This window comes from Trachurus trachurus (genome assembly GCF_905171665.1).
Source record: "Trachurus trachurus genome assembly, chromosome: 14".
In the NCBI taxonomy this organism is placed as follows: domain Eukaryota; kingdom Metazoa; phylum Chordata; class Actinopteri; order Carangiformes; family Carangidae; genus Trachurus; species Trachurus trachurus.
Genome location: NC_139903.1, coordinates 14566294 through 14590683, shown reverse-complemented (window position 1 = coordinate 14590683; position 24390 = coordinate 14566294). Strand labels below are relative to the sequence as shown.

Here is a 24390-nt window from a genome sequence, read left to right as displayed (position 1 = left end):
CTCTGAGGGTGAAGCGGTTTCCTCATATCTCTAGTTGGTGCAGTAATTTCGATTCTAGCCCTGAGTGCGTCCACTCCACCCATCAACATGTCATAAACTTTGATAAACTTGTTGCTCACAGCAGAACACCTCTTAACTCTTCCTTAAGACCTCTAAAAACTGCGGCACTGTTGCAATAGTGTTACTCGTCATTTCTAACTTAAATTTGTTTAAAAAGAAATACAATATGATAATGCACCTACAGTAGATGGTACAGGATAGGTTTTAATTACAAGCGAATCACATGAGAGCTTTAACCGTATGCAATCTTGCTGCACAGTAATGAGTTATTGCAATAATAAAATGTCCATATAAGTGTCAAAGTCTTTTTAACTTTTCACTTCTTTAAGCCAACAGGAGATGCAAGGAAAGCAGGACCTGATCATTCGTTTCTTTTTTTTTTATAGTCATAATATAAAAAAAATGAAAATAATTTCCCCGCATGAGTAGTCCTCTAGAGAGCCTGGCTGGTTGAAGTTTCATAAGCAAACTCAAATGCATTTATGAGCTAAACCTCAAATTAAAAATCCACAGAAAGTACCTTTATAAAATAAAAAGTACAGTAAATATATTATCTTTTATGCTTCTTATATAAGATACAACATTGAGCAACTTTCTAAAAACCAATGTATGTATAAGCAATTATGGATGGACATTACAGCTAGATTACAAATGATGCTTCTTAACCCACTTAAACTATGTGAAATTACATTTTCATGGAAAAACACAGCTTGTCTCTAGTTTATAGTATATAATGCAACTATGATGACTCACTTTTTTTGGGAGTAAAATAAATAGCACTTGTTTCATGAGAACCACATAATAATAAATTACCATTATACAACCCAGGAACTTTACATGTGCTGTTAAAAAAAACTTAAGTCAAAAGTGCAACCAATAATTACAATTTTTGTACTGGTATTTTAAATCACTGTAGTTTAAGAGCATTTCCACCAGCACAAACACTCCCACTGTGGTTTGTGTTCAAACAGGACACACGGCTTTTCATTGTAGTTATTCCCTTCTACTCACTGAGCAGCAGATTTCTCCTTTAAAAAAACAGATTTCATAATCACAGTTAAACCTCAGTGATGTGATCAAATATGACTTCTGTCCTGAAGGTGCAATAATTTGTCTCCAGAGGAAAGTCCTGCCAGAGGTATCCTCTTTGCAACATGCACAAGTGATCACCCGCCTGGGGTGTTCAACCTGTCACAGACTGGACTTAAGGAGTAGTTGTTCTTCTGACAGTATCAACAGAGACTTTGGTTCAATCCCATTAAACCAGGATGGCCCATGTCCTACCCAAACCCAATGATAATCACTTATCCACTGAGCTCGCTCCTCCATTGGTAGCTGTGCCTTTGCCTTTTGATTTGCCCGATGAGCGGAAAGAAAAGCGTTTGATGAGACGACGGGAGAAGCTGCCAGACTTTTTACGGCTGCTGGCTGCAGCAGCAGCAAAGTTATTGCCCATATTAGAGATGTCTTCGTGGGACTGGCTGAGGCAGGACTCCTTCTCTCGATGTCTCCTGCGGAACAGCAGCTTAGTCCCGCTCTGTAGAAAGCCCACTGCAGGAGGCAGACAGACAGAGGGACATTAGGAGCTTGTAGAATGACACTACCCAATCATCCAACAAGTAATTTTAAGAATTAATCAACTGATTTCATCAATACGCTCCCTTATTAAATTGATAATCAAATTGAATTGAGCACTAATCCATTCAATACCACTTTCATCTGGTGGGTGTATGTTACAGCATGGCCTCCAGAGGGCAGCAGCAAACCTTTAGGATCGCTGGTGTTACAGTATATGCCCTGTTAAGTCATTGTTTTGATGTTATGTAAGGCTATATAAAAGATTTGTTTGCATGTGAAACAAACACACTTTACTGCAGTGACTTATGAAAATGAAAATAAACCCCCATCCGGTGTAGAAAGGACAGAGGAATCTAAATCAACTCTTTAATATTTGCTGCAACTGTGAGAGTAGGAACAATTTGCAATCAAACATCTTGCAAAAAAACATAATCTGAATATTGCTGAATACTGTGTTAACGAATTAGCAAAAAAGACTTAACTGAATAGTGTTAGGGGAAACTGAATCTTTTAGTGTCTGGACCAGTACATTGTTACCTTTGTGGTCCTTGAGGCTGCGGGTTTCCAAGGCACCAGTGGAGCCAGTGTCCGACTCCACATCGTCCACAGACGGACGCTCCGACACATCGGAGGGTGTCGTTTCATCAGGGTCCTGGTGATGTCCCGCTCCGAAATGGTTGCCATGCATGGCTGCATCCATGGCTGCAGCGTAGCCGCTCGATAATGCACAGTCGTCCTCCGAGAGTGGAACCTAAGGGGTGTGACACACTGAGTCAATTTAGGCTCCTTTGAAAATGCTGGCACAATTAATTAAGGGGTTATATAGGACACAGGAGGAGGGATGCAGTGAAGTGTGTAACTACTAATCTTAACCTAAAAACGCTGCTGAAGATTAACTCAAAATGGTATGGCAATTATTTTTTCAAGTGTGCATTTTTACAATTTCAGCCTTGTGACACCTGCACATTTTAGTGACGATTGTGTGAGGTTTCATTCTACATTTCTACAGGGTTTAGGGCAGAAATTAGGTCAGACGACTCTCATTTGGCTACACTGTGGTCCAACAGGGGGGTTGCTACTGTGCACTAAAATGAGATCACACTCATTTCGCCTGGTTCTATGTTGTATTTCAGATCAGTAGGTTTTGTTCATTAGTGACTCATTTACTCGAAGTGAAGACAAAAAAACAAATAAATAATATATATTATTTTCACTTGCAGAAATTGCTGTGCAAAACACTCACATCATTTGGATAGGTGCGCAAATTCTGCAAATTGAGTTTTCAAGCAGTTTCATGTAAATGTACTATTTGTAACGTTCAAAAAAACCTTGATAGTAATACCACCAGTGGCCATTAATGAAATGCACTGAGTATCCAGTTGCTGGGGGTCACACACATGCTCACACTCTGGAGGTAGCTGTGCAAGCAAGCATTAAGCGTCAGAGACATCGGCCAGAACAGTGACGTAGAATACACAAGACTGAATGTGGTTGACTGATAGATGAGGCAACTTAAGTTACACTGTTAGTAAATGAGAGAGGCCATGGAAGATCTCACGTTTTATGTTACGTTAAAACCTCTTCGCACATTGGCAATAAAGAAGTGATAGATAAATGTGAATTGCTTCTTCTTATTCTTTAATCTACCTTTAAAAATACACTGTACTATTCATCTTAAAAGGTGAACGGCCGCTTCCTGTGACACAAAATCCATCCTCTGACCTTTGACACGCCCGAGATGATCAGTGTGCTCCTTTTTGTTGGCGTCTTGCGCGCTACCTTGGATGCAGACTCTGTCAGCTGGCGGATGGCAGTCTCTGCAACAGGATCCAGGCCATTAGAGAGGCGGCTGCTCTCTGAGCAACAAAAACATAAATATGTAAATCAGCACTACGCTGGTACACTGCAATATACTCAATATACTAGTCAAATACACATTTGTCTATCAAATATTAAACATACTGTTCTATAAGAATGTTATCAATGTATTCAATATTTTCTGTTGTGTTTCTCTGACGTTTTTTGTACTTTGCTTCATGTAAGGAAGTGGCGTCTCTATGTAAAGCTGTTAAGGATTAAGGTTCACCTGCAGAGAGAGAGAGTGCATGACACATACTGAAAAGTGCATTTCTCTCATCTCGTATTACACCACTGCTTGTTGCTTATCCTGCTTTGCATCTGTTATGTAAAACAATGCCTTGGCCTTTCAGTCTAGAGCACTCACTGCTGGAGTTGGGGCTGGTGTTGCCTCTGCCGTCAGACAGGATGATGGGTTTGTTCTCCGTCACCTCCACTTTGGACGGCGAACGCAGAGGCGAATCACCTGAAGGGCATCATCATCATAAATCATATATCACAGTATCACAACATCGTTTTATAAAGCAATATATACGACATCACTGTCCTTCACTCTGTGACTTTACCTGGACTGCGTTCCAGTTTAGGTCGGGACTGGACGGTGGTGACCGTGGTGACGATGGTTCCATCCGGCATGATGGTCCGGTCCACGTCGACCTTCTTGGTGGGGGTGAGTGAGGAACGAAGTGGCAAAGCATTGTGGATGCCGCGAGGCTCGTCTGTTTCCACATACAGCAGCTGGAAGAAACAAACAACAAACGGAGTCAGATACTCCTACATTAGTAGGGGAGGTAGTCAATTCACAATTTGAGATAACTAACCAGCAGGTACAACACGTACAACACCGGAGATGCTATCTCATCTCTTGTTTGGTATTATTGAATCTTTTGTTAGAGAACAACAGGTAATGTACCAACATAAAATGTGACACTACAAAGATGCTTCTGACCTCCTTGAAGAAAGGAGTAGATTGAAAGAAGAAAAGAAAAGCCACAAGTTGGTTGCTGAAAAGGTCAGAGGAGATCTGAGTGAGCTATTACAGGCGAGACAATGGACTGCATCAGCTGTTACACAACTCTCCCTCTCCTTTTGTTGTGAGTCTTTGTTTTCTTCCAGCTTGCTTGGTGTTAGATGATAAACTGTGATGTAACTGTACACTTTAAAGCACGAGGATGGTTTTGCAACAGTTTTCTATCATTTTGCAGTGATGCTTGATATTGTCACTCACTTCTGTTGTGATAGTAGCGTGTGGTGCCAAGCCGTGACCCGGGCCTATTGACAGTATATGTTGTCCAGTGGGAACTTTGCACTGGGGATCCAAGGCGATGGATGCGTGACCAGGCAGGAATTCTACCCAAGAAAAAGGAAAGTCGTCACATATTTGTAGAAACAGTCTGAAAACCCATTTAACACGTAGCAGGGAAGGCCCCGCGGGAGCATATACTGACATTTTATACATCTTAAATTGCTAACAATGAGTGTTACGGCGAGACTGCCAGCGCTGCGTTTTAAGCATTGATGATTTTGCTTAAGTAAAATCCTGCTGATCATGATCCTGAACAGCAGCCAATCGTAAATTGTTATCGAGCAATGCCTTACGTTCTCTTTTGCCTTTCCGCTCCAGAAGCCTGACTCTCAGCTCTTTGGTTTCTGGGCCCAGCTCCCTTCATCACAGAGAAAACAGCTGTGTTAGAGTTACAGAGAAACTCCAACATGCAAAAAATGACACTGAATAATGTGACTTTTTTCTCTCAGCCAAGATTTTCCTGTCGTTCTGGAATAAAATGTACACAATTACAAGTCTTTATCAGCAGCTTGACGTCACAGATGTTGTCTTACAGAGTCATTTCTTCACTCCATTCCAGTGGGGCGTTGGAGTTGCTGGGCACAGACAGGAAGCGGGTGGTCCTCTCCGTGCAGGGCTGGTCAAGGCTCAGGACACAACACAGCTCCTCTGGTCTAGACCGCTGACCTGCAGACACACACAGCGACGCAGTGAGACCTCGGCAATCAGCAGGAAGCTCAACGGACATGATCTGACGCCAACGGAAAAAATCTGACCTTTACTTAAGGTCGCCCTGAGCTGCCGGAGCTGTAGCTGCCGCACCAAGACACTCTGGGATACAGAGTTCAGTCCCACTGACAGACGGTCCATGGGGGCCTGGGAGCATTTAGAAAAAAAATGTTGCAGATCTCAATAGCAAAACCAGCTGAAGCACAGGACCTACAGCACAACATCCACTCATAACAATGTATTTATGTCAGGAAACCTAAACAATTTATTCTCACCGAAGGACTGGACACACAGGTCTTGAGGTTGAGGACCATGGCTGGCTGAGTGCTGAACAGAGTGTCCTCTATCATCTCCTTAATCATGGTCAGGTCTGCCTCAGCCTCGGTGCCCTGAGAAGAAAAAGAAGCAACTGGTTATTCTCTAATAAATACGGACACAAAGTGGGGCTTTTAATACATTTTGTGCCTGATTCTATCCAACAACATCTACAAGGAACAAATAGAAAGTGGTGGTTTACTGTTGTTTTACTCTAAAAGCCATTTAGTTTGTTCAAAAACATTGCCCCTATGGGACTGAATCATATCTTAGATTTTCTTGGTGATAAAAATAACAGTATAGATTTCTCTGATCTTCTAAGATTCAGTGAGTATCCATGGGGTTTGTTTTTCAGTGGTGAAAACAATTTCACATGTTCAGTATTTGTTTGTTTTTTTCTCCTAATTGTATTGGCTTTGTTGCACATTTATGTAACAACAAGAACGGCATTTCCTCTGTGACTCATAATGACTTTTAATAGGGTTGTGACTCACATGCAAAGCATTACATGATGACTGAGATTTATGAAAAGAATGTGACCAAAAAGCTTGAACGCAGTCACGGGAACATTTGCATTACGTGCATTTCCTTTTTTTGAATGTCCGTGTGGATGTAGTGGTTCCACGGTTAGACGTTGTGTCACCTGTCTCTGCAGCTTGCACGGAGACACAGTCAGAGAAAACGACGGCTGCTTGGAAAGAGTCCAGGACATCAGCAGACCCTCGTCCTCCATCTCCTCCAAACACACCAACACCTGATGGAGACAAAAAGGGTGAGCAAAGTTGGAAAAGCAGGTGAACAGATTCGCAATTACAATAGATTACAAAGTAATACAGAAAGGATTAAATGTGTAGCATTCTTAAATCAATCTTTATTCTGATGATTTTGCACAATGTCACATTTGGAGGATGACCAGCCTTTACTTACTTTAAAAAACAACAAAACGCTTGTCTTCAGTGCATAAGGACATTTTTCCTACAAAACTAGTTGGTGAAAGGAGTGCTCATGGAAAATCAATTTGAACATAAAAACCCTCTTCAGTGAAGTGCGGGAGAAAACAATCACATGTCTGAGACAGGAAGCAACGTGATTTATGAGAAACAGGTTCTTGGTTTTGGAAAATACTGTTGCAGCAACTGGAACAACACAGAGGTTATTCAAGTTCCACATTTAATGACATTGACAGTGATGGCGGGGCTATAAGCGATTTTAGTGTAAATTTGAACATTTGAATATCAATGCAAATGCTGCTCTGACATTCTCATTTGTTTCAGGGGGCCTGCCCTCAAATGTGCAAATTGCTAAAATCCAGGTGGTGAGCTTTTGTACCTTTGTCACCATAGGTGCTATAGTGATCTGATAGGTGTCCATGGAAACAGCAGCGTGTGACTGCTGGGTGACCGTCACAGGAAATGTCACTGTGTCCACCCTACAGTTACAGTGTAAAACCTGTAAAATAAAAAGCAGATTGACAAAAATGAAAAAAAAAAAAAAAAAAAAAAAAACACTAAACAGGACACACATAAATGTTTTAGCATGTTTTTTTGAAAGAGCAAGTTTTGCTCATTAGTAACAGACAAACCATCAAACCATCTTGTGGACTATTAAAATCTGTGTCATCATCTGCATCTCACTTGACCCAGAATTTTTTTGTCATGCATTGCTCCAATTAAAATTCACTGACTAAAGATGCCAGCTTTAGATGTTAATCCCTCCGTTATTGCAGCTGTATTGAACGCGGACCACAAAGATTTACTTACCATTCGGTGCGCTGATTGGTCAGTGCAGGTCACACTGTCTATTGCAGCAGCAGCAGTTAACTGGAGACTGCTGTCAAAAGTGATCTGGATGGAGCTCTGGCAGAGAGAGAGAGGGGAAGAGAACAAATGTCCTGAATATTACACAAGAGACAACTTGGTGATGACATAAAAGATTTTGTACTGCATAGATAAAGCCTTTAATGAAGCCGGTAAGCAGTTAGTCATAGTCCTTAAAGATGTTAGTTCAATGAAAAAGCTGCTGAACCCTAACTAACATGCAAATCGATGATGGACCTCATGAATTTTAAGCATGTTTTGTATCAGACATCAAAGAACGTCACTGATCTTTGCTCTGAGTTATTAGACGATCACTTTCACACAATACTGATTCCATACATCCCTAAAAAAAATCAAAATAACACTTCCCTGTGTACAAAATTTGTGATTAAAAAAAGAAGAATATTAAAGTCATATTTCTTTCTCTGCTACAGTTTACAGGTGAAAAGTCAATAAATTATCAGAAATCAATTACAGACTCTTTAAGATGCCGTAATAATTACTGTATTTTCTACGCATGGCAAAGCACAAATGTAATTCAAGCCCAGGCAGCTCTGAGGATTTGTGCACTCAAATGAATAACGCCTGAAGATACTGGCAAAAAAAATTACAACATATGTTTGACCAAAGGGTGGTGGAGAGTATATTCAATTTAATATGAGCGTTTCTTATAATAAAAAAGTTGCAAATCCCCTTTTGTCACACTGCAACCGTTTCAGGCTGCTCAGACCTCACAGCAGCATCCATCATAAAGACCGTATCAGCCAATGCTTTTGTCATGCTACAGGAAGGCAGAAGATTGAAAAAAAAAAAAAAAAAACATTTCGAACAAGATTAATTATCATCTCAGTTGCAGGAAAAGATTCACCATGATTGTGGAAACACCAGTGGCCCAGTATCACTGTGTGTGTGTGTATGTGTGTGTGTGTGCCAGAGGATCTGTTACACTGGACAGCTTTAACTAGCTCAGGAGACGCAAGAGAGAGAAAACAAATCCCCTATTGTCAGGGCATATGTTCCTCTGGGTCCAAGTCTATATACAGTCAGAGGTCCAGGTCCAATCTCTACCCAACACAACAGTGGAGGCGGGGCAGAGGTGGGAGGATGATATAACGAAGTTTGTGGTGTGTGTCCCTATGTGTGTGTGTGTGTCAGTGTTTCAGCCAGAAGGAGGGCAGGAAGCCAACTGCGATGCTGCAAGCTTACGTAGTTTCCCTGGACCAAACCCTGCAGTCACATGACTACAGCGTACAACCGGCCGGGTGTGTTTACTTCGGCTGACTGGAGCCTCTAAAACTGCTCAGTCACCCGGCCGCTCGTTACTTTCAAAGCGCAGAACAAATATGATGTGATGTACTGCAGATTGAGCGGCTTTAGGATGAACATTTACTCACAGGATTCTCACTGTGTGTTACTAAAGGTTTACACCACTGCATTCAAACACCACTGGCATCTATGTAATTAACTGGTCTAATTATGAGCCAGCAAAAAATATTTTGAGCAGATTCAATGTTTCTCTTTGTATTCTGCAAAAGTATGTACAGTGAGAACAAAATCATTTTACATTTTTTGGCATTTTACATTTATTAGATTAATTTGGCATGAAAGAAGAGAGGAAATTATTATATCACTGACAATAAAAGTTCAATTATTTGATATCTGTCTTAACTCCTATGCCACTGGTTACCTCCCAGTATCAAATCTAAAATCCCCCAAGACGTCAATTTATAACAAGTGATTGCCTAGATGCGTGTGCGTTTTTTTTTAATGTCAACATACTAATCCATGACAAAAAGAAACTGACAACGCTACATTTTTGCAAATCACTTTAGGACACACAGCAGCACAAACTTGCCAAATTGTGTCAGTCAAAGTCTTTGCATGGCTGAGAGGGGGTTGCGTCATCAGATCTCCAGTCTTTGTTGTTTCTGCCAGGGGGTGTTGATATAATTTTCTGTAAATAATCATTCTCTGGGCTGAACTACAATTCCAGCATTGTGTGTTTTCAGGGTTCATCACAATGCTTGTTGAACATTTTGAAGGATACACGCTTGAAAGCTTGTCCTGAACGCAGCAACAGCCATCACTCAATATTGAGGTCTAACATGGCCATGAAAATGTAAGGCTGCAAAATATTCAACAATTCTGACTCTTTTCATCTTTTTCAGTGAAGCACGGGATATTTAAACCGTCATATGTTTGCGGTTTTCTGCTCCTTCACAGGGAGTTTGCTTAGACATTTCACATCCATTGGCTTCATTGGTAGCCATCTGGTGCACTGTGGTGTTGTCTATCCTCCTGGCAGAGACCGCAGAGCTCATTTTGTCACGGACAGGGCAACACTAGCAGCATAACTACAGATTTGTCCTTGTGAACCACCGCTGTTCAACTGAGTGTATGTGTGGAGGGTATTTCTGGGAAGGAGACAGCTCCTGAGGACATCCACGGTGTCACTTCAGGTTTGTCAGCGTCATCCCCTTTGGGTCCGACTAGCTGAACTCCTCTGAAAAGCATGTGGGTCAACCAGAAATACACTCCCCCTGTGGCTTTTGTTGACCCTCATCTTCCTCTCCTGTCTTTTCTTTTAGTTATACGTATCTGAAATTCATGCGACACCAGGGGATAAACTTTGTGGAGAAGACAAGGCATTTCTGATGTAGTTTACTTTTACTGAACAACAACATAATCCAATGCTTGGGGATAATGAAATATTTAAGATCAGTTAAAATTGTATGAAAGGAAAACATTTTGCCTAAATACACAAATTGAAAACAATGTTACAACTGCTAACAAAATAAGCAAATGTTAGCATGCTAATACACTTAACTAAAAGTAATAATTACATGCTATGGATCAATAAATTATGAGTGGAATTCTAGCTGCTAGCACTTAGCCTCTCTCTACTGCTAGCATAGCTTTTAGTCTATCAGTTGTTGAAAATTATCAAATACCTCAGCCATTAATCACAGTTTGCTAAATATAAATAGCTAGTATTTATTAGTAGAGTAGTTATATGAATTTAACTTTATTTTTATATTTCCAATTTGATATTTACTAGTGTTTTAAGAAATGATGCACAAGTTAAACATGAAACTATTTAGCCTAATCTATGAAATGCATAATGGAAAAAGACAGCAAGGACTTCCATCTTAAGCATTTCTGACCCAGCTTCACTTAACACTCTATTCTAACACAGTGTAATAATAACAAAAATGCATTATGTGTGCCTAATTTTAAAAACTAAATCGAAGGAGCAGCCTAGTTGGAGATCAATGTCTGCCACAGTAGAATTTTAATAATATAATGTGATTTATTTTTGCCGTGGCTGTAAAATTGTTTGTGACATTTGTGACTGAGGGATAAAAAGTTTTGCTTCCTGTGCTATCAAAGCAAATGAATGCTGAGTGCTTAACATCCCCTGTCGTTAAGAAGAAATCTACTTGAGCATAATCGTGGGCATTAATTATCTACCGGCAGCTCACAGTCAGAGAGGGAAGAAGTGAACTGTGGCCTCATGCTAATCACCAGGCTCTTTATAATTGCAGATCTTGAATGGACGGGGAGCTTCCTTCCCTGCAGATGCACACTCGTGAGCTCCATTAGCCCTCCTCCTCCTCCTCCTCCCACTGAACCCCGTGACGATGTCTTGACATCATCTGTCAGCTGCAGATGCACACGCAGTCCGACGATGCTTTTATGATCTTGCAGGTCCAAGCGATCAACCAGTCCGGCCCTTCAAGCCTCCTCCACAAACTAATCCAGTCCGAGACATCTGAATAGCTCCATATCAAGTTCACTCTGCCAAGGCAAGATTATAGCCAGAGGCTCCCGCAGTAATACTTGAGCAGACAGACATTTTCTCTGGATAAACAACTGAGTCATGATGAAACAAGTTGAATCATGGGATTACTGTCCAAAGGTGCAGGAGGAAGACCAAACAGTCCAGTGTGCTGTTCAGGCAGCTTTATCTCTTTCTGAACATATTCACACGTCTCTTATTTCTCTCATATACACAATTGGACATGAACAACTGAGTCCTTATCATTCTTGATTGAAGGTTGATTGACACACGTATGTGTGTGTTTCTGCAGTGAGAGGATGTCCTTCTGTTGACATCGCCACATATAACCAGCTGCAATGAAGCCTCCGGCCAAATCCCTGGATTACAGTGACACAGGAAGAGTGAGAGTGTGTGTGTGTTTGTGTGTGTGTGTGTGTGTGTGTGTGTGTGTGTGTGTGTGTGTGTGTGTGTGTGTGTGTGTGTGTGTGTGTGTGTGTGTGTGTGTGTGTGTGTGTGTGTGTGTGTGTGTGTGTGTGAGGGAGGGTGTCTTCTTCAGAAACCTATAAATCAACATTTGTCGACTGGAGATAGACTTGACGTATCTTTCAAACTCAACAGAGCCCAGCTGCAGCACAGGGCCAGTGCTCAAACACTCAGCTCCTCACCCTGGGGTCGCAGTTGTCTTCTCTTATCTATATCTTAGAGACAGGAAACCAAACCTCTTGACTAAATATCTTCAAGGGAGAAGCAGTATGAGCCACTGTCAGTAACATTATCTCCTCGCATAATGCTTTGTTTGATGAGCTCGTACACACTCGACTGAACATCTCTGCAGCACCAATGTAACTATAGACCTGGCAGCATCTTTGCATGTGTTATAGTGTTTCCTTTTCCTATTCCTTCCTCAATGTCTGTCTCATCCTGTAGGTTTGAATACTGGATTTCAGAGATCTGAGTCAGGCCTTCCTCTGGGATGGAGGGTTTTGCTACAAGGACACAGTATTTGGACAACACTCAAATCAGTGAGACGGCAGACTTGTGTGAATCAAAGTTACAGTGACCCACTAATGAATATGATATCTCATACTCAGATCTGCTTTTTTGCATTACACCTAAGTGTAATAGTGCTTAAATAGACATTTTTCAAAAACCTTCCTTTTGAACTTGCTAATGAAGTTGCCATAATGTCCATCCATATTACTGTGCACAGCTGAGCACACTGACTTAAAACACTCTGTCCTGCTGAATGAAATTGCATTTGTTGGTCAAGCAGAAAATCCATGTCCTGAAAAGGATATCATGTTCCACAATGATCTTACCAGCAACTGTATCAAAAACCATTATGTGGGAATAAGCTAAGCTAGACGGCTACAGCGGTCTGCATACTGTGTGAGTTCTTTTCACCTGTAATTTGCGAACATAGAGAAAGTGCTGAACTTTCAAAAGACTTTATAAAAGGTTTTATCCACTGCCTTGGAGCTAAATCAGTGATTAAGTTACACAGTTTATAGGCTACCTCCTCTTGGTATGGTCACATTTCACACCCCTAGAATACACTGGTGGATCTGACTTATTTAAATGCAGCACTAAAACCAGAAAGGTTGCACGCTCTCTGTGTGTAATAGCTCAACTGAACTTCAGGGACTTGATGCAGAATCATTTAATGGGCCGCAGTTTTAAAATGGCATGTTAATTTATTCATTTATTTATGGATGATGGAAATAAACATAATCAGGGCTAGATCTCCCCAAGTTTCACTAATAGCGCTGCATGACAATTATATTTTCTTGATTAAAGGAATAGCTCAACATTAGCTGTCATTAGATGAGATAGATATAACTCTGATGGAGTCTCTGCTGGTTGCTTCACAACATCATGACGAGACTTCAGGAAGTCCTTGCTCCCAGCCAAAAATAGTGCAGCACATAACCCCCTGTAAAACAACAATCTGTTGTTTTTACACTGTGGCATTTGCACAGATTAAACAAGCAACGTATAACATGTAAAACACTGAGCTTTCAAGATACTGGTGGGCACATTGCTTTTAGCTTTGGACAGAGCCAGGCTTGCTGTTAACTTCTGTTTCAGGTCTTTATGCTAAGCTACGCTAACTGATTGATCACTGTAGCTGGGAAGAAAACAAATAAGCACATTTCCCGAAATGTCAGAGTGTTCCTTAATTCTTTATAATTAATTAATAATTTTGTTTATAAAAGGTCAGAAAATAGTTTGAATGCTGGAGTGAGTCAATGTCAAATTGCATTTTTTTACCAGGACATTTTTCATACTATTAAGTGATTAGCAAAATCATTTCCAGCTGACATCAGCTGACTAATCAGTTTAGAGTTATATAATGATTCCAGGACACAGATGGATACGTACACTTTTATCAGTTTTGGGATCGGAATCGCTGCTACAATGCACAGATATGATTCTTCATTATAATGAGTTTTGCACAAAGCTGCTGTGTTGCTTCAGGAAAAACTGAATGAACCCTGCAGAGGACAAGGTTTTGCTGAGTCCTGTTTATTGCTGCAACATTTCCTCCCCAGCTCATTCAACTTGCCTTTATTTGGATGAATCTCAACATAATTATTTAAAGACTTCTGTCAGCATCCATCTTAAATGTCGGAGAAGTACTTAGGTTAATGCAATGAAGGATTTGCATGCTAATCCCCTGCTATGATGACACCGACGCCGTATCTTCATGGTGCCATGCTCCTCTGGGAAAGCTCTTGTTTTGTCTAATCTAGAAACATTATCATGAAAAGCAAGTCAAGAGGAGAACGTGAGTCTTCAGGAGCGTACTCTAGGGCAGCAGGCCTTTTGTTTTAGAGGTGGCCACGGCAACATGCCTGGCAGGTGGCAGGTGCTTTCTGTATGAGAGGGGCAAAGTACGCAAAGTGACTGGTTTGTGGCTATTACTCAGCATACGTCCACAGACCACAGCAGGTTTTCCACTCTGGATTTCAGGGAATACGTAGGAAAAAAAACACGACGTGAGTCACAGCTCTTAATCTAAACAGTGCAGACAAAAGGACCAGGGTTGCTGGTTATTATAACTGAACAATGAGCACGTAGGGGAGTAAACAAATACTTTCAGATTTGATTTATATCATGTTAAAAGGGCGGTATGAAACCCAGGCATGTGACCTTTGAGTTACAAGACAAGGTCCATATCATCAATCACTGTGTCACGCTGGCTCCAAGATAAAAAATCCTCCAGGTATTTAAGGCATGATTGTAATTTGTTTTCTCAGTGTCATGTTCAAAGTATCATTAGTAATCTTACAAGTGATTTGCATACACCCTAGACACACTTAGACTAACTGATTGCTCTGCACACAGTGACATGCAGTTATTTTATTGTGATGAGTGAGATCAGGAAGTTTTGGCTCGCACTCTGAGTTCACAAACTAAAGACTACATGCACAGATAGACAGGGACAGCTTGACTCTGTCTCCTCCACCACTGATAAATTTAAGCAGTCTGGGGACTTATCGTAGAATAAACATCATATACCTTATCACTGCAGGGTAAAAGCCTTGTCCCTACTTCATTACTACTTTCATATTCCTCCCCTCGGTTCTGAGAGCACTTCAGAAGTCTAAAGGTTACAGAGTCATCGTAAATGAAACAAATCACAACCGGCAGCAAATGGTGAAGGTACTTCAAAAAATAACCATAGCAACATCCTCTTAAAAAAAGACACACAACACGGTTTCATTTTCTCACTTAACGCTCCAAAGTTCACCACAGGTTCACTCCAGTGTTGTGGAGTTCCTTAGTAACTGAGAGCAACAAAGGTCACTATGGACGAACTAATTAGGCCATTGTACGATAACTAAGTTGACTCACACCCACCATTTACCAGAGTTTATTAAAGAGAAGCACTTCCACAGCAATACTGAGCCCTCTCGTTATACCGGCATGAAAAAAAAAGGTTTTTATTTTAACACTTTGATGAAAAACAGATGCAAACTCTTCTGGCCAAGTGCTGCATACGAAACTTAACAGCGTGGGGAGGAGAATGCAGAGAAAATGGATGAAGGAGTCACATGGAGTCACAGCACAGTGTGTATAATGTACATTACAGCATACACATGTAGCCTTCTCAAGGTACACACTGTCCTCTTCATATTCAAGCCCCAAAGACCAACACATAAGTTGTCAGACTTTGAAATAATAATGTGAGTTGTGACATTTTGGAAATGCACATGTAGCTTCTTGCCATCGTTCTGAGCGTTAGCAGAGAAGGTCAATGCTACTCTCATGTTCGTACGCTAAATATGAAGCTCAGTATCCAGCAGGTAGTTACATTGGTATAACATTAAAGCTGGTAATAGCTTAACAGAGTTGATTATTGAACAGTATAATTTCATAAAATAATCATATCATCGTAATGCAATATAAATGAACTTTGATAAATGGGAGGAGTTTGTTTTTTTTACTGGAGCTTTAATGTGAGGTTCAGTTTCCTGTTGGAAGATTGAACATCAGACTAGCTCAAAAACATAATCAAAAACCAGTCTTTTACTAAGCTCTCAATGGATCTACCCTGTCAAAATAAAGGTTAAATAAAAAATCAATCAGTTGGTCAGTGCATTTTCAATCGTTTGATAACTGCTATTGATTTTTGAGTGGGCTGAAATCATGTACTGGTTTCTAAGTTGGACCTCTTTCTAGTCTGGGTGCTAAAATACTGACTTCTTAAATTGCACCTTTGGGCAAAACTCCAAGTGTATTTTTTAAACCAATATCCAAAAACAGCACTACCACTATTAGGCAAGGTAAGACAGGTTTATTTGTCCATTTTTACAACAGCTTGTCTCAGAGGGCTTTACATATTAGCATCATAACAACATCCTCTGCTCTTAGACCCTCACATAAACTGAGGACAAACTATTCAAGAAAAGTCTTAACGGGGGCAAAAACGTGAGAAACCTCAGGGTGAGCAACAGAGGAGGGATCCCTCACCCAGGATGGGCAGATGTGCAAATAGATGTTGTGTACAGACAAGAAAAACAGTTTATAACATGGACTATAACATAAATGTTGAGTCAAGGAAGAGCTGGTGAAGGATGCAGGGAAAGCAGGGAGAGCAGGCCATCTTAATGGGAGCACTCGTGGGCGGGATTATTAGTCAATGAACATTTCTTCTCAGTGTTTTCTTGAACATCTGAGGGGAAACTTTCAATCCATTAAGGTGAGGTGACCCTTGTGAATCAGAATTGAGTGCCGTGGATTGATCTGACCCCCTTTAAACACTCTCTCGCTTAACACGCACACTTATTTTTTTTATCAGTTTCTGTGTGGGGGGGGGGTTGAGGATCCATCTCCTCTTCCAGTGCTCAAAGGGAAAAATTCTGACTGTGACTTTGATTCACACACACATCAAAGAAACCACCTTTATCCTCTCACATGTGCCGGACCACCAACTGTGTCATGGAGCACCGACCACAGTGAATCCAACATTTAGCACTAGCAGTGCTTTAACTTAACAATAAGGACAGTAAAGGTTATGAGCTGCATTAAAAGTGAGAGAACCGTTCTACTCTGGAGGAACAACACTCATTTTACCTCTTCCCACTGCGATCAAACGCATCCATTTCCCCCACAGGCGGGGGTATCAGACTATTTTTACGAGGTGTGGGTGTTCGTACTGTGGCTATGCTGACTGGTCTTGCCTCTCCGCTCTTATGTGCATTGATTCAGAGCTGTTACGCAAGGCTCTGCCCCCCATCCTCTTACCGATTAGAGACACTCCAACTCCCACACCTCTACCTCCCTGCCTACACACACTTCCAGCGCACATGGGCACACCACCTGCCCTTGCTTAACTATTAATGCCTCTGCTTCATGGAGTAACCTTAGGCATGCAGCTCCTCTACACAATGCCATACGTTCTCCTTGGCTCCTTGACATATGATTTGTGCTACACCTCCTCCTCATATTCAACGGCTTAAAGATGTCAAATCAACAACTCACCCCATGTCTGCAGGCTTGTTCATTCAGAGCTTTCACCCAGGTTCTCTGCCAGTGCTCCCTGAAGGACTTGAAGGAGAACAGAGAGGTCAACAAGCCTCTGACCCCGGCCTCAGACGTGTGTCGTCCATCCCAGCCTGAGCGAAGCTTGACCAGGAAGCCCCACACACCTCCAGCCTGGCTCTGTTGGGGCTGCTTGAAAGAGAGCTGCTGCCAGGCTGGTCCTCCTCCTCCTGCACCGACCTGCTTGATGGTCTTCTTGGCCCTCCAAAGCCGCAGCACAGTCTTCAAGTACTGGAAAAGCCATCCCAGCACAATGAGCAGGGAGGCAAGGAAGAGACCCACCAGACACAGCCAGCCCAAGTCCTGGAGCTCCATCACCGCCTCCTGGAGCCTCTCATATCATCAGGTCAGGAGGGAAATTTCAGGACTTGTCAGGCAGAGTAGATCGGCTCCTTTTACCCTGTGAGTGGCAGCAAACAGTCAGTCACTTGGGTTCATTGAAGGGGAGCTGAGGGATACCCCAGAGCACACACACAGGGGAGCCGCACAGATGGAGCCTATTACCTCCTTGTTTTAGGTCACACTAACACACTGCTTGTGCGTGTGTGTGTGTGTGAGTGTGTGTGAGAAGCTGGAGCCCATGCACTGAGCACTGCGTTGCTGTTACGCAGAAAACCTAAGTATGAACCATGCATAAACAAGGAGGAGGACGATGCAACGCAGGTTAAAGGACAACACTCCTATGATGAACCTGCACACGTACCGTTTGACTCAGACCCTCCGGGCTGCAGGCTGCTGCTGCTGCTGCTGCTGCTGCTGGGAATCGAAAGCACGGCATCGGTGACACGAAGCTGTCCTCATGGCGATGTATGCAGCGCTGCGATCAACAATAATTAATGTGTGTTTGTCCAAGCTCCGAGTCATCAGAGATGTTTGTGCTGATCTCCGGCCGCTGTCACCTATCGACTCCGGGACAGGCTGTCCGCTCTCTGTTGGTGCATTACGGGCTGCAGTGGGTTTAAAATCTCCGCTGGTTGTGCCCTCCTACCTCTCTCACGTCTCCACAATGATTTGACAAAGAGCAGCCGTGGCCTGCAGGTGGCGCTGCAGGGGACAAACCACCAGAGCAACGACAACAAGGAAGTGAAAAGCACAGCCTTCAAAATAAAAGCACAACATATAAAACAGTTGAGTAGTCTCTGAATAAGGCTTAATTATTGCCAACCAAGGAAGAGGAAACAGACAGCAACCCTGTGTGTCATCTGGATTATGGCTATTTTATTACTTGGTCATATCAAAGTCCTTCAACGTCTCTGGTCATATTCACCACTCATCAACCAGGTCCTGCATTGCTACATAATCTTCTGTTAGGTTGTGTGTATAGGCCCCTCATAATACAAGTTTAAAACATTGTTATAATAAATTGACATTTGATTTAAACTTCATATACAAAATTTTTAATGGTGACTTATTTAATTTATTTTACACTGTAGCACTCCTAAAATGATATTGATAATTGTAAATAATAGGCTATGAATCATTTCAGGGTCTTAGGAAATATTTCTGAGACAAGACAGCTTGAAAAAAAATGGGGGATACATTTTCAAATTAATTAAATTATAATTTCTTCATAGCTAATTTGATAATAAGATTTTGTTCATTTAGCCATAAATCCTATTGCATATCGGTTTTTTTTTCTTTGCATATATTTTCCATATTTCATCCGGATGATTTAAAGCAGAAGTGAGTGATCCGGTCGTTTTCGCTAATGCTGCGTTCCAGGCAGGCTTTTGAAATCGTAAATTACAGCTTCAAGTCACAACTTACGACTTTGTAGCGTTCCAGGCAACCCACTCGTGTTTTTCCGACCTGTTTTACCGGTGAAAGTCACTATAACGGCCACTCGTAACTTCCGACCGGTGAACTCGTACCAGATCGAACTGGTACCACTTAACGGTCGGAAAATTACGAGTTTCCTTGAACGCACCATAACAGTCCTCGTCGCTACGTCACCACATTCACGGCGTCCCTTGGCTGCACACACAGCCCTGCATGCCGTTCTCTCTCCTCATTGGATAAAAACTGTAGGATACGATAAATGTTTTCTCTTCGGCTCAGAGCAGAGCAGAGGGACTGAGAGACCCGTGTTTCAGTCCAAACACTCTATGTAAGTGATTGCTGTCGGAAGATATAACTATTTAAGACATATTAACACAAATATATCACTCACTTCTGCTTTAATAAATTACTATTTTTATTCATTCTTTAAAAATGTTTGTTGCAACCAGTTGCAACCTTTAAAAAAAAGAAGGGGAAAAAAAGGAAAACCATAGAGGAAAACCCTTGTAGATCTTTTATTTTGAAGGCTTGAACCGGAAGTTCCGCCCTGTCGTCACTCCGGTGACTACAGACGTGGAGTTCAGACAAGCAGCCACAGCAAATAGACAACAGCATCAACAACCCGTAATGAAAGATGGTATGGAGGACTACCATTGGGACCAGTGGACTTATTTTTCTCTGACACCGGAAGTACAGAGATGTATTTAGTCGTAGAAATGACGGTATGACATGTGTGTTTTTTACCTGAGTGAAGACCTGCCAAAGCCCGTTCATCGATCCGCCGAAGGGGGAAACGTCAGATTAGCTTGAAAACGTGATTTGATCCGTCAGGACCAGACAGACCCACTCACAGAAATGCCTGAAAACATGTCACCAGTCCCCGTCCTGCCGCTGGTCATCAACGGGCTCATGTCTGCGCTCGGCTGCTTGGCCACACTGAAACTAATTCCTGCTTTCAAAGACCATTTCATCGCAGCCAGGTTATACGGAATGGACCTAAACAAAACTACCAAAAAGGAAGTGTGAGTCTTCCTCTTCCTAGTCCAGTGATTTCATAGTAAATAGTGTGTTTGTTACAATATGACTGGTATTAAAGTAACATGTGTTTATTGTGCCCTTGTCCTTGTCTTGTTCCTCTTCCTGGTCATCTCTCTCTGCAGCCCAGAGTCTCAAGGAGTCATCAGTGGGACAGTCTTCCTCATCATCCTCTTCTGCTTCATTCCCGTGCCTTTCCTCAGCTGCTTTGTGGGAGATCAGTGCATGGGCTTCCCACATAACGAGGTGAGCTGCTGTCACCTTGTTTAGTAAACTTGTGTGTCTGTCTCAAATCCAAAGCCCCGTCTCTGATGTCTGTGTCGTTTTTCCATGGGTCAGTTCGTGCAGCTGATCGGTGCTCTCCTGGCCATCTGCTGCATGATATTCCTGGGCTTCGCTGACGACGTGCTCAACCTGCGTTGGAGGCACAAGCTCCTGCTTCCTACCATGGCCTCGCTGCCGCTGCTCATGGTCTACTTCACCAACTTCGGCAACACGGTCATCGTGGTGCCCAAGCCCTTCAGGGCCCTGCTCGGGCTGCACTTGGACCTGGGTGAGTTGAGTACCAAACCAAGGTCGTCCAGATGTGCCTTTATGCCAGTATCACAAGACGGAGATTTCAGATTTTAGATTTATCTATGGATAGCCCCTTGAGATGAGCAGCGATCTCGTTTTCGAGGGGGTCCAACATAGTAAAACACAAAGCACATACAACATGACCCATCCATCCACAATACATATCCAACAACCATGGTATAATACAACAGTAGTACAGCACAGACACAGTGTGCACTATAGAACAACACTATGATGCAATAAATACAAGACACAGTACAATACCGCATGGACGTAACACAGACGTGTTACAGCCAAATTGAGGAGCCAGAAGACACCACCATTAAAAGCACTAACATGATGTTTTAAGTTGAGCAAAAGTGCGTTTAAAAAAAGAGCTGATGGTTCTTATGGTGTCAGACAGGTTGTTCCAGTCTAACTCCACAGCTGCTGAAACAGCTGCACTGTCCACTGTGGCGATGGATATTAAAGGGCATTTCATCTGTTATTTGTATACAGCTCTTGGTGCAGTTGTTGTAGACAGTGCTGCTCATTTCCTGTAAGTTAACTGAATTATGATCCTCTGCAGGTATTCTCTACTACGTCTACATGGGAATGCTTGCAGTTTTCTGCACAAATGCCATTAATATCCTCGCAGGCATCAACGGCATCGAATCAGGTCAAGCCCTCTTCATCTCTGGCTCCATCATCATCTTCAACCTGCTGGAGCTCAGTGGTGTGTGACTGCTTCTCCTTCTTTTCATCAGCATCACCGATAACAACACCCTCTGTGGTGCAAATCGTATACTGAGTAGTGGATATGTTTGTGTCTGACATTTGTTTTGTTGTGTTTCTGTTGTCTAATCAATCAGGAGATTATCGTGACGACCACGTTTTCTCCCTCTACTTCATGACACCATTCTTCTTCACCACATTAGCACTTTTTTACCACAACTGGTGAGTTGAACCTTTCACCTGAGACTTTACAGTTGAAATTGCAAAGAGATATTTAATATGTTTGATGTCCTCACTCCATATTCTTGTCATCTTATAACTTTTTTTTCTTACAGGTATCCCTCGTCTGTTTTTGTGGGAGATACTTTCTGCTACTTTGCCGGGATGACCTTTGCTGTCGTCGGCATTTTAGGACACTTCAGCAAAACAATGTTGCTGTTTTTCATTCCTCAAGTGGTTAACTTTATCTACTCTTTGCCTCAGCTCTTCCACATTATCCCCTGTCCCAGACACCGGCTCCCCAGGTAACTCATGGCTCATGGGGTTTTAAATTTGATTTATAATTAATTTATGCTGATTGTATTCTCTCATTGTTTGTGTTTCGTCCTTTTTTTTCTTTCTCCTAATGGAAGACTGAATCCAGACACAGGCAAACTGGGGATGAGCTACTCTAAATTCAAAAGAAAGGACCTTTCTAATTTAGGACACCTTATTCTGAAGGTAAAGCTCTTTAGTGAACTTACTTTACTCTTGTCCAAGTTTCTCCCAGTTGGCACATTTATCATTATATTCATCATTTTGTCTCTTGAAAGAAGAAGTTGAAGTCTTCAGCTTGCATGTCATGTTCAATAAACAGCATCAGAAAATTGTGAAAAATTAATATGATAATTGTATTTGACCAATAGTCCGAAACACAAAGACATTTAGTTTAATGCAACATACAGTAAGACAACAATTATTGCAGAGCAGTCTTGCAGAGCAGTCTCTGACCTGACTCAACTCAAATTCCCTTATCAATCAGATATAATTGCAATTTGATGATGTAACAGTTTGAATCATTAAAAAAGCTGGAGATGTTTGCAGCGACGGAGCAGTTTACCTGTTAATATAGTACACACAAGTAAAGAGGATTGGTCTCGGTGGGTAAACATGCACATGATGCAGATCAGCAGGAGGCCTCCAGCTGTGTTTATTGGTTTATAACAATAATACCTTTGATCCTCAACAGGTGGCAGAGTTATTAAAGCTGCTTGAGGTGCGAAGAGGCCAGGACGGAGATGGTGATTTTATTGAGTGCAACAATATGACCTTGATAAATCTGGTTCTGAAGTTTCTTGGTCCCATCCATGAGAGAAATCTCACAGTCATCATGCTCATCATACAGGTACGACAAACTAGCACCCGCTATGTCAAAATACAATGGAAAAGTGTGGGAAGACTGTGAATGTTTCATTTCCCCGTCTCCCTCAGGTGATGGGCAGCGCAGTGGCTTTTGGGATCCGCTATCACCTGGTGCGTCTCTTCTACGACGTCTAGGCAACTCTACGAGACACGGGCTCGAATGTGGACTGTTAAAATATAACTACGATGAGGAAATGTTTTACAGGCTCATGGTTCATCTGCCTTTTAATAGGTTCCATTACCTCACAGTTACTTTTCTGCCTCAGACTCGACCTGCAGTAAAGACTCAGTGCAAGATTTAACGCTATATTCCACTGTGGCGAAACATTTTCACATACAACCATAAACATCTTAAGGGTCTTATCAACAGCAGCTCTGTTTGTTATCCTCCTTTGGGGTTCAGTAATTACAAGCAGGACAGTGCGACTGGAATTATCTTGAATGTCCACGTTAAAGTATATTTTTGTACTGGGTTTTTTAAAGGTAGGTGCAGTAAATGTGGATGAGTTTTGATCTTCAGGGCTGAGTCCTAAGTCTGTTAGGAGATTTATGGATGTTGAAGTGCTCTACAAAGGTCAAAAACTTTCAGAGAGGTCCATTGTTTAAACCTGCTGTTGAAGAAAAGAAATGGCCAAAGGAAAATGTGGACTGTAAATCCATGCAACATGGGTGGGAAAGTTGGTATCTTTTTTTGTTTGATTGTTTTTACCTCTGTGAAAACGCACACAGAATCGTGATTGTGAAGAAAAGCAATGACAAACCATATGTTTGATGACCCTATCTGAAGGAATTGGGTGTAGGTAGGTACACAGAGTGGATATTAGAAGAGATGCAAAGAGATTAAAGTGTGTTTACTGTATAAGTGACTTATCAGTAAGTCAATGGTCAATGGTGAGGGTGTACTGCCGACAATGAGAGGCTTTGACTGTTTTCAAGGTGATTGGTAAAAGCTTGATTTTTATGAGTGAAATGCATTTTCCTCCGGAGGTTCAGCAAACATCAATGTGAAGTCAACTGGCACTGGACTATTTTGTTAAGAAATGCAATGACATGTTTGAAACTATTGTGGTTGGGATGTCGAAGCACTGAGTGGAAGCACTCAAATTCAGAAATAAAAGCTGAGAAACTTAAAATACAAGATTGTGCTGTCATGGAATTAATATTCAATTCATTTTTTAATAGCAATACCACAATGCACAACACTGTAATTATTAAATAAGATCTGCATAGCCAATTTTTACTTTTCACGCATTTTTGTTTAGTGGTGGTATATGTCAGACAATAAATAACAAGAAACTATAGTGCAGAATTGTCAAATACATGTGTATCATGTTCACAACTAAAATGAAATGATTATGTTTTGCATGTGAAATTTGTTGTCACTAAATCATTTTGTTTGCCTTTGACATGCATTT

At 41.7% G+C, this 24390-nt stretch overlaps 2 protein-coding genes across 2 annotated transcripts; one reads left to right on the top strand and one right to left on the bottom strand.

Moving 5' to 3' along the window:
* Positions 1-777: 777 nt before the first annotated feature.
* Positions 778-18446, bottom strand: c2cd2l (c2cd2 like). The gene is made up of 15 exons (XM_083986661.1): positions 18174-18446; positions 17411-17870; positions 7585-7680; positions 7154-7273; positions 6468-6578; positions 5785-5898; positions 5557-5656; positions 5335-5467; positions 5095-5159; positions 4724-4845; positions 4062-4233; positions 3863-3961; positions 3361-3494; positions 2176-2389; positions 778-1611 (listed from the first exon to the last, which is right to left on the bottom strand). The coding sequence occupies exons 2-15, from the start codon at positions 17783-17785 to the stop codon at positions 1361-1363; spliced, it is 2106 nt and encodes a 701-aa protein (XP_083842787.1). The 5' UTR covers positions 17786-17870; positions 18174-18446; the 3' UTR covers positions 778-1360.
* A 1374-nt stretch (positions 18447-19820) lies between these two features.
* dpagt1 (dolichyl-phosphate (UDP-N-acetylglucosamine) N-acetylglucosaminephosphotransferase 1 (GlcNAc-1-P transferase)) lies at positions 19821-24107 on the top strand. The gene is made up of 9 exons (XM_083986675.1): positions 19821-20271; positions 20410-20530; positions 20624-20837; positions 21429-21575; positions 21712-21796; positions 21910-22098; positions 22207-22294; positions 22803-22958; positions 23045-24107. Exons 1-9 carry the CDS (start codon positions 20105-20107, stop codon positions 23108-23110), a joined length of 1233 nt encoding a protein of 410 aa, XP_083842801.1. The 5' UTR covers positions 19821-20104; the 3' UTR covers positions 23111-24107.
* Positions 24108-24390: the final 283 nt, after the last annotated feature.